The following is an 11,528-nucleotide window of genomic DNA, read 5'->3' on the forward strand; positions in this document are numbered from 1 at the left end:
GTATGTTGACTGCAGACAGTTAACTAACTTGAAAATATTTTTTTCCAATGCAAATACAGACATTTCAAAACATCTTAAATTTCCAATAATTTAGCGCGTGATCACATTGGAAATCACAAGGATTGGTTTAGATTTGACACTGTTAGACCAATTCAGGAATCCCTGCGCCATCACTTTCACAAACGTTAAAGCAAAATGTATCTCATTTTCTTTCATTACCTCTGGACTCACCAGAACATATCATGGTGACATTGTTGCGTGCATTGCAATCCTGGTGATTGGCTGGAGACCGAGGGCACTTCCCCAGATGAGTCTCGTTGCCCGTACATTGAATGACCTCAGTAGCCATGAGCACATTACCGCCTCCCGAATGAGCAGAGCTTGACACAGACACGGCGACGCCACAATTAAGCTCTGCACAAACCACGTTGGCGTTTTTTAAATCCCAGTCAAGACCACACACTGTTTTCCAGGTGTCAACGAACTGTATCTCCAGTCTGCCAAAGCATTCGGCACTTCCAGGCACCAATCTTGGAAGGACGTGGTCTGAAAATAAAACCCACTGAATCAGAAAAAAAAAGTAACTGGAACAATAATTGACATAATTGACTGATGAACATTCATCTGATGAATGATAGATTGGTGCATTTGTTTATGAAATATTCCATCATTCTGTGTGGGTCTGGTGTCCTGTCGACCTCGTTTATAGTCACCATCAGATACCGGAGCCTTAGCTAGTCTGATAGAGAGGGATGAAAACACTTTCAGCCTGCAGATAAATGACACAAAGTGATTCTGCCGGCAGGCACAATATCGAATCGCGTTTTCCATTGGGATGTATATATGATAGTTGCAGCGGTGCAGCTATCTCAATGTGGCTTCAAATGACATCACAGTGGACACCTGTTCCTGCTGCTTCACCGGAGAGTAAACAGCAGGTACTCATTTCTCACATTATCTTCAAATGTTCAACACTTTATGTAATGGTAACGAATAAATCAGTGGTACTGTTGTAATGATGTTGACAGTTGTTGAACAACTACTGTTCAGTCACAGTATTACTTTCTGGATTCACACAGTGCCGGGTTGTGATACAACTGCAGGGAAACGGCGGCCGATTTTTACCTGAGCAGATGACACCAGCATTATTGGTGTATGACCCGGTGTAATGACCCCATGTCACTGATTGACAGTCCCGCATAGCGCGCTCGGTCCCATTGCACTCAACGTTCCAGGTCATAATGGGTCCGGATCCTTCTCCAAAGTAAGCCTGCCTTGGGGCAGAGACCGCACTCCCACAGTCCAGCTCCCGACAAACAACAGAAGCATCCAGAAGGTCCCATTCATCATCATACACAGTCCCCCACAGCGAAAAGTAGTGAATCCCCACTCGACCAGCGCAAGGACTGCCCCCATTCTCAAGTCTCAGCCTCACCGTCTCTGTAAAACACAGGAATAGCAACGGAGGTTAACAACTTATAAACATGAAACCTCTTATCACAGCCCAAATCCCCACTTCACCGTGCAATAGCTATGAGGGGATGGCACACCCTACACTCTGCAATAATGTAACTCAGAAAATGAACCACATATGTTGAATGTGGAAGGGACGTTTAATTGAATGGGGCTCACTCACAGAGAGCGAGGGTCAGAGAAATGTTTCCAAAGAATCAGCTATTCTAAACGGGCCAACTTGAAAATATTTGTATTATTCATTCATGGGACATAGACGTTGCTTCCTGAGTCAACATTTATCAAATATCCCTCCCCGCCTCCTTCAGTAGGTCATTGTGAGCTGCCTACGTGAACCACTGCAGTCCATCTGCTGTCGGTAGAGTCATAATGTCCTTAGGGAGGGAATTCTAGGATTCTCAATCAGCAATATATCTCCAAAACAGGACGGTGAGTGGTTCAGAATGGGGAGTACACGAGCAGTGATTATCCCATGTATCTGCTGCCTCTTGTCCCTGTCGATGGAAGTGGTCGAGTGCTTGACAAATGCTCACCTAGGAGCTTTAGTGCATTTCTGCAGTGCCTCTTGTCGATGGGTCACGCTGCTGCAACTGAGCGTCAATGATGGAGGGCGTCGATGTTTATTGATATTGTGCCAATCAAGCAAGGGCTGCATTGTCCTAAATGGTGTCGAACCTCTTGTGTAATGTTGAAGCTGCACCCATCCAGGCAAGTGTTCAGAAAATATTTCAACTTCAGTGAAGCCGAAAGGGGCGGGCCAGGAATGGTCTGTTTTCCATCGTGCTCAGCACTCACTGCCGAGTAAGCACCATGGACACGCCCTGGGAACATCAGAAAAAGCAACGGCATTTTCGCCTATTGCAGCCAGAAATATTCTGGGTTGTGTTGTTATGTGAGACCGATCTCACCGCTCAGTAGTGACTGAAATAATAAAACTGAGTTTCCAACAGCAGCACTGTGTGTTTGTAGGTGATTTTTCACACTCTCCCCATTCATTGTCTCTCTATCTGAGAACAGCAATATAAGTGGAAGCTGATCCTTCACACTCTCCTCTCCAGGAACCCTCATTCATTCACTTTCTACCTGAGAACAGCAGTGTGAGTGGGAGTTCACAGCTCACACTGTCATCACCAGTAACCTTAGAAATACAGACCTTCAGGTGTAATGCATCCCCTTCAGTTATATAGACATGATATTTTAACACATGAAGTTCAATGCATGAGGATGAACACCACAGAATGGTATTTGGACGGTTACACCAGAATATAGCGGTTCTACTCCATGTGATAATGACGTGCATTTACCTGTGCTAGCGGCTTGAGTGTCGACAAGTCTGCCTGAAATTGAGGAATCAGAATAAAGTGTCAGGAATCAGTGCAACACTTGGAAATATATTCGATATATGCAACTGAACTGTAGGTAATAATAGTCATTAATTTTCGAAATAAATGAAAAATTGAAGTGTGAAATCATGATGTCAAGCAATACATAGAAAACAAGAATTGTGACTTATGCAGCAAACATCGATGCTCATTTCTTTGCAAGAATTTAACCGAGTGGTTTTCACACAGGCAGGCACAGTACTTGGACGCTGGCGAGCCTCTTTGTGATCCATGAGTTGGCAGCTTGGAGTTTTCACAAAATTACTTATTGTTCTGCTCGATACTGCACTGACTACATAGTTAACATAATTATGAACGCCATGCAGAGCATTAATATTTCCTCGTGGCCAAAGCAAGGCGCTCCCATCAAACATTTGCTGTAGTGTAAGGTTTTCACTCGAACAATACTGGAAGAGACAATGATACACAATAACTAGTCAGCAAATAAATTCCGAATGAGTGATTCTTTCTAAATGTTGCATTTGGCATCTTAGACATTAGAATTTATCGTGTTCCCCGTCTACACAGCAGCAGCAAGGGTCAGTCATGAATAATGCCTAACAGGCAGTAAGTACTGCTGCCTCACAGCTCCAGGAACCCGTGCTCAACTCCAGCCTCAGGTGAAAGCCTATGTGGAGTTTGTCCATTAGTCCTGTGTCTGTGTTGGGTTATTCCGGGTGCTCCGGTTCCCTCCCACAATCCAAAGATATGCAGTTTAGGTGAATTGGCCGTGCTAAATTGCCCATAGTGTTCTGGGATGTATAGTTTAGGTGCATTCGTCAGAGGAAATGTCGGGGAATGGGTCCAGGTGGGATACTCTTTGGAGTGTCGGCTTGGACTTGTGGGGCCGAAGGGCCTTCCTCTTCACTATTGAGATTCTATGATTCTATCATTCAAACTCCAAGACATGCAATTCTACTATTGATAAATGGAGAGAGTTTGATAAGTTTTTGTCTAAAACAAGAGTTTTAGTGTTCAAACCAAAAAAAGATGGTCGTTTTGTGAAAGAAGCCTGTAGTCCCTCTTTCAACAGACTGCCTAGTTAGTTGCAGTGACTTTTCTCATCACACTTATATCGTTGCTCTGAGTATATACTATTCACGTTCATTTGCACTGAGGACAGGATGGTTACGAAGCCATTTTGCATTTTATAAAAGTTCAAATGTTTACTGAGCTTGCCTTGTTAGTTATTACCATTGATAATATTTTGTACTCCTTTCCCAATTTTCCCGCATGTGTCATAAACGTTGAGGATTTTTCGTTTCCTGCGAAGTCTCTCCCATACAACTTCTAAATAATCTGTAAGACTCTAATTCATTGATTTCCATCTCGAAATCGTTTTATTTAAGCTTTTAAGCTGTTTGTCAGATGTGTTCACAAATGGTCTCTCAGCACTGGCTGTGATTTATTCAGACCCGTATCTGTAGATTCACTTTTAAAATCATTCATCGACCTGAACCATCTTCTTGCCCGTTTATTGTGATTTGACAATGTCCTTACAATGATGTGTTAAATATATGTTGTTGTTTTTTTTAGAATGCAGTTAGCCATGGTAAACGAACAACAAAATTCTAATCCAGTATTTTATTGCCTGACGCATGCACCAAGTTATTGCATTTTTTCATCCAGTAAAATTTCACTTCTTCTGCTTTCTCAGACTGAACTTATTCACTTCATTAAACCACACACTGGGTCACCGGTTCTCCCAAATACTACTAATTAATACCTTTGGTTGTGAGAATTTGTAACAATTGTTTCGTACACTGTTCCATATATTCCAAACAGCTTGCAATATGAAATATCTTTCGAAACTCTCTGCACAATGTTGCAGCAGATTGGTTGCTGACCCCAATGTGATATATCAGACTTTTACCATGTCTCACTAACTGGGCCATTTTGTAAACAATAAATCCACATCAGATCAGTGGCATCATTTCGAACACAGTAACTCATTGGAGCACTGTTACAAACTAAGGCTACAGAAGCAATTTTGTTTGCAACACGAGACTGGATGTTATTGCAGAATAATTCCGATTATTCCAGAACATGCATGTGCGTTTGAACACCTTTCAAGATTTACTACTTGACATGATAATTCTTTGGCAATATTGTGGAGGACACAATTTTCAATGTGGAATACGCTGAGAATGGGTGCAATCACTGAGTTCTACTCATTTCACTCCAACATACTCTATCCTTACGACTATTGCTGTCTTTTTCCAGCTGAATCCGCGTAACTAGCATGATGACACATTCTTTCCGTGACTACTTCAGCGAGACACGGGGGACAGATATTTTTATCAAGAAACTTGGACAGTATAGTTAAATTTCAAATGTAATTGCAATTTGTCTGAAATCTCTGTAATTCAATTAACAGTCAGTCGTAATGGACAATATATCAAATGAAACTAGCCAGAAACACAGGTCCGTCGTCACTTTTGCATGTGGATTATATTAGAATCCTTACAGTATGGAAACAGGCCTTACAAGTCCATACCGACCCTCCGAAGAGCGACCCACCCAGCCCGATTTCACGACCCTATATGTACGCTTGCCTAATGTAGCTAACATTATGGACAATTTAGCATGGCCAATTCACCTGACCTGCTCATCTTTGGAGTGTAGGAGGAAACCCACGCAGATAAGGGGAGAATGTGCAAACGCCACACAACAGTCACGCAAGGCAGGAATAGAACCCGGGTCCCTGGTGCTCTGAGGCAGCAGCGCTAACCACTGAGTCACTGTGGATTAACGTTGAACATAAATTACACTCAAAATGTCGGCATCAATTTATTTACCGCTCCTTTTGTCTGATTTTCGTCATCGATCAAAAAGAAAATAACGTCCTGACTGGATTTTAAATTATCCCCGGATAGTGAGTAATTTTGGAAATAAGGAATTCAATTCAAATAAAAGAAAAAAAAGAGCTAGAACATAGAACAATACAGTGCAGAGCAGACCTTCAGCCTTCGATGTTGCACCGACCTGTGAACTAATCTAAGCTCATCCCCCATGTACTTATCCAAAGATTGTTTAAGTCTCCCTAATATGGCGGAGCTAACTACGTACTCTCTGAGTAAAGAATCTGCCTCCGACATCTGTCTTAAATCTGTCAACTTTCAATTTGTAGTTATGCCCTTTCGTACGAGTTGACTTTCACTGTCTACCCTATCCAATCCTCTGATCATTTTGTATATCTCTATCAAATCCACTCTTCGCCCTTTTTTTCCAAAGAGAACAGACCCAAGTCTCTCAGTCTTTCCTCATAAGAGCTTCCCTCCAGACCAGGCAAAATCCTAGTGAATCGCCTCTGCGCTTTTTCCAATGCTTCCACATCCTTCCTGTAATGGGGCAAACAGAACTGCACGCAATATTCCAAGTGCGGCCGCACTTGCATTTTGTACAGTTGCAACATGACATTGCGGCTCCGGAACTCAATCCATCTACCAACGAAATCTAATCTCCGTGCGCTTTCTTAAGAGCACTATCAACCTGGGTGGCAACTTTCATGGATCTACATACATGGACTCCAAGGTCCTTCTGCACATCCACACTACCAAGAATCTCTCCATTGACCCAGTACTCTGCCATCCTGTTATTATTCCCAAAGTGAATCATCTCACATTTAGCTGCACTGAACTCCGTCATCTCTCAGCCCAACTCTGCAGTTTATCCAAGTCCCCCTGCAACCTGTAACATTCTCCCACACTGTCCACTACTCCATCAACTTTAGTGTCATCTGCAAACGTACTAACCCATCCACGTACGCCTGCGTCTAAGTCATTTATAAAAATGGCAAACCGCAGTAGTCCCAAAACAGATCCTTGTGGCACACCACAAGTAACCGAAATCCAAGCTGAATATTTTCCATCAACCACCACTCGTTGTCTTCTTTCAGAAAGCCAGTTTCCAATCCAAACTGCTTAATCACCCTCAATCTCATGCCTCTGAATTTTCTCCAACATACACATGAAACAAACCAACGTGTCTAACCGTTCACAACTTTGAAAGATTGAACTCGAATGGAAAATAAAAATATACAAGAGACCCAGACCCAGAGTAATTTCACTAGTCTAACAAATCTGCTGGGTGAATGGAAAAGTACTTTAGCGTCTGGAAGACTCAAACACATACAGAAAACGCTGGAGAAACCCCGGAGGTTTAGCAGGATCTGTTCAAAGAGAGACAGTGTTAACTTTACGAGTCTGGTAGGACAGTTTTATTCTCTGTGCTTCACGTCTGCAGAATATTCATACCAGACTTGAAATGTTAACCGTGCTTCTGTCTTTATAGATGCTGCTCGACTTTCTGAGTTTTTCCAGAATTCTCTACATGTCTTCAAGGTACGAACCTGTTATCCAAACACAACAAAAATTGTTGTTAGCAGAAAGGCATAAAACTTCGTTCTCTATGTATTAAACAGTTGCTTCATGAAAATTATCCCGTGGCCTCGAAAACATCATGAATCCATGATCAATGCTCAGCTCTGGAATTAGCACCTGAAAAGTTGACTAACACAACCCAACTCAGCGCCTTCAGACAACCTAACCAAACAGCAGGCACGCCACCCACAAAGGGGCACAGGAAATGGAACTCTGCCAAATGGAAGTGCCAATCCTGACTGGAATGATATTGGTATTAATTGACTGATGCTTGAACAAGGCTTTGTAATCCTCTTCCTCGGGTGTTGTGGATATGCTCAGATTCAATAGAATGCAGTGTTTCCTGAATTAAGATCGCCAACACGAATTTGGAATTTCAGTATTGCTGACCAAATCAGATATTGTCATGTTTTTGAACAAACATTTAAAAAAAATCGCAGGATTGTTATCCTAATATTTATTTAAAAATCACACAAGGAGCGTCGCTCCGAAAGCTAGTTTGCTTCCAATTAAACCAGTTGGACTATAACCTGGTGTTGTGTGATTTTTAACTTTGTACACCCCAGTCCAACACCGGCATCTCCGAATCATGACTAATATTTTTTGTCATTTAATCCATTCATCATTAAAAATAAACAAGCACATGTTTCATTCAGGATGTTTCAGTGATATGGCTTTTGGATCAGTTACGGTATTAACGACTATCTATAGCAAAATATCTGTACTGCAACAATATGCTTATACAAATCATGAATGCAGAATCGGTGACTTAAAATGACAGTTCCATTACTTATGTCACAACCTGGTCAAGCAGCCCTTGCTATAAGCACAACTGAGAGAAAGTCTATGCCTGTGTCAGTTCAAACATATTAAACACAGTATTGGCTAGTGTTTTACAGACACCAAGTTCACTGTTAGCCCAGAATCTGCTGAACCCGCATCGTTCTCGACGTTTAGATTATTTTAACAAGACTCCTGGCAAAAATAAAACAAACAAGACAGGACACGAAAACTGCCTCGATATTTTAGTTTAGATCGTCTCTAAAACTAAGTTTTGCACAACTCTAACTAGAGAAAAGGAAATATCTTTAAAATTTATTTAAATTTTCGATGCGCTAACACCGCCAAAACCTGGTACGATTATCAGCCTTGCTTCAATTTGCAGCAGTCTCGCTGTTGGTTCGGAAAGGCATTTGTTCAAACACATTTCCAGCAGCGTGAGGTAAATTTACAACGCTGAATTAACAGCGCAGTAGTGGGTGTATTTTGCATACGTTTTAATGTCCTGGAGATTCCGCTGGAAAAGAAGAGGTTGGATAGTGTTGGGTTATTCCCTCAGCAGCATTTGCAAGTCATTTTGCAGAACGCCTCATCACGAGAACATTCCAATATGTAACAAGACATCACTTGGCTAGTGGTGTGAAGGGCAATTTCTGTGAAATCCCTCATGCACAGTCAATAGGGCTGTGCCACCACACGGTGCCCTCGAATCATCCGCCTGGGTTGACTGGAGGACATGAGACTATCACGCATCTCCTTCTGAAGTGCGCCTTTGCAAATGCAGTCTGGAGGAAGATTCGGGACGTTTGTCGAGGTGATCCTGAGCAGCTCCGTGACGCAGGACGGTGTAGTCATCAATCTGTTGCTGGGACACACACCGAGACAAATAGCAACTGCGTCTGGAGGGCCATGAACTGTTGAAAGGCATTATTTGCTCTGTCTGAAACGTCTTCATCTTCCAAAGCAAAGAGACCACTTCAGCCGAGTGTTGCCGACTGGTGATTCCAAGTCCAGGATTAAGCACTTAGGGATGCACCAAGCATGGGGTGCAGTGAGGAAAGACCACTGCCTGAGGTCTTCCTGCTTCAGTCAAATGGGGATCCGTTCAGGTATCGGACTCTTATGATGCCTCAAATATATGTAAATATGATATTGTCCAAGAAAGAGATGACTTTGGTTTCTCTGCTGAATAGAATCAAACTCTAGTGGGGTTGTTTTTAACTTCAACATGCGACAGCACAGAACCGAAGTGTTCGAATAACTACTTTTACGTATAAAGATATTTTATCAAGACAGCAACCTTTTTTGTTGTATAAGAAAAGAAAATAACTTTTTTTTTGGAAAAGACGCTAAACGGGATAATCTGCCTGAACTCTTAAAGACAACTGTGCCGAAACAAGCAGTGGACCTTATACACGTTGAGCTGGTCAGTCATAAACTTTCGAACAAACTCAAAAAAAAACGAGAAAGACACCTCAGGATAAAGAAGAACTGCACGTGCTGGGAATCGGCAACAAAATCAGAAACTTGCTGGAAATAATCAGCAGGTCTGTCAGCATCTGTGGTAGAAAAGCAGAGTGAGCGTTACCGGTTTCAGAGCCCCTTCTGTCTTTCCAAGATAATCAGCTAACTGCGCCCCTTATCACAGTAATGTTGTAACACTTGCCTCCGAACACATTGCCTGTCACCTTTCCAAGATTACACAACTGTCTCAACAAGAAAGTGTATCAAACTGGCGGGCAACTCCTTCATTCCATGGAGGGCGCAACTCCTTCATTCCATGGAGGGCGCAAAATAAATGCAATGCTTTCTCCAAAATGGTGGTGGAATTAAACGGCCGAAATACTGTGCAAAATTACTGCCAGCACATGCTTCTAAAAATTCAAAAAAGTCAGTTTATATTTTGCATTGTCCCAGGTATTGACAAATAAATGAAGGAAATTTTCTGTTTGTCAACAGGGTTCTCTGTTACACACAATGTTAAACAAACGAGAGACACGATTAATAACAGACCCAAATTGGCTTAGGAGGTTTTCAACTCCAATACCTGTACAGAAACCGTGAATAAAATGCCAGGATTGGGGAGTAGGGTTGGGGGTGGTGATCCCCCAAGAAGAAGGGCTTATGCCCGAAACGTCGATTCTCCTGTTCCCTGGATGCTGCCTAACCTGCTGCGCTTTTCCAGCAACACATTTTCAGCTCTGATCTCCAGCATCTGCAGACCTCACTTTCTCCTGGGGGTGGTGATCCCTCAGGAACAGTTGCATAAACAATCAGAAAAATAATGAAGAGAACATAATTGTCATGACACGTTGTATCAATATTTTCTCTCGCAAAAACTGGTCATTAAGTTATTCCTACCTGCTTCTAGCTAATGATTGACGTGTCGATGGTTAAGGAAATATGGTAAAATAGACCATAACTCACAGTTCAATAGCTGCAGAAGAAGCAAGTTCAGGAGGCTTGCAAGCATCGTCCCAGCTGCTGGTAACAGGTGAAATCTGAACATTAGCGAAATGATACTTTAGACATACAGAGCTTCATTTAACGCATCTATTGACTCATCGATTCCTGTAAGAGTTAGTTCGTCAGCCACTGTTTGTGGAGAGGCACGTGCTTCTTTCCAACAACCAATAGCTTTTGACGTGTGCGCACTGTGAAATTAACTCGGGTCTTCTCCACCAATCAGAGGTGATGTGACCATTAATGGGTACAATGAAACCGGGTTCCAAACATCAGCTCATTTTGAGAGAATCAACGACGTTTAAGATTTCGACTTGGAAGCGCGTCCACACTCCGGAATCCATGTCATAGAATCACACGACCCCAGGAGGTTATTGTTCTGGCTTGTTTGAAAACATTTTACAACTCAACATCTCCTCGGGCAGGTGGAGAAACAACTCAGTTTCTGCTTCTACACTCCACACTCTTCATGACGCAAAATGAATCCAACAGTTTCAGAACAGAATCTCTCTCCTTCCTTTCGAATACTATTCACCCTCTTTCTCTTTTACATATTTGTCTCTTTTCGGCTTTGCTCTTAGCAGGCCAAACCCATTTTAACATTATCACTCCAATCACTAGCATCCATGTTTGACCCAGACAAAGGCCTTGCTGATGTCTGTGTAAACTACATTAACTGCAATAATCTCAGACAGATATTTAATCACCTTTCCAAAAAACTCAGCTAAATTAAGCAGACAGGATCTCTCTCTCTCTCCCTCTCTCTCTAACAAATCAATGCTGTCTATTCCTGGTCAAACCCATGCCTTTCCAAGTTTTTAATTAATCCTATGAGATCATAAGGACTTATTTTCCAATAACTTCCCTGCGCTGACATCAGGCTAACTTGTCAGATATACTAGCTCACCAGTCCCTCCTGCCGTTACCAAACAACACCGTCAGCTATCGCCCAGTCACCTGGCACTTCCCTCGGGCCAGCAAAGTGTTCAATATGTCCTCCAGGGCTCCAATACTCTCCTCTTTTGCTTCACATAACGGCTTGGGATAG

At 42.4% G+C, this 11,528-nt stretch overlaps 1 protein-coding gene across 1 annotated transcript; it reads right to left on the bottom strand.

Annotated features, from left to right (window-relative positions):
• Positions 1-202: 202 nt before the first annotated feature.
• Positions 203-10,569, bottom strand: LOC148144506 (scavenger receptor cysteine-rich domain-containing protein DMBT1-like). Its single transcript, XM_087975364.1, has 4 exons — positions 10,445-10,569; positions 2,778-2,810; positions 1,126-1,440; positions 203-546 (listed from the first exon to the last, which is right to left on the bottom strand). The coding sequence occupies exons 1-4, from the start codon at positions 10,524-10,526 to the stop codon at positions 203-205; spliced, it is 774 nt and encodes a 257-aa protein (XP_087831490.1). The 5' UTR covers positions 10,527-10,569.
• Between the last annotated feature and the right edge of the window lie 959 nt (positions 10,570-11,528).

This window comes from Chiloscyllium plagiosum, unplaced genomic scaffold, assembly GCF_037043375.1.
Source record: "Chiloscyllium plagiosum isolate Xiang-an unplaced genomic scaffold, Cpla_swu_hap1 HiC_scaffold_27, whole genome shotgun sequence".
Classification (NCBI taxonomy): domain Eukaryota; kingdom Metazoa; phylum Chordata; class Chondrichthyes; order Orectolobiformes; family Hemiscylliidae; genus Chiloscyllium; species Chiloscyllium plagiosum.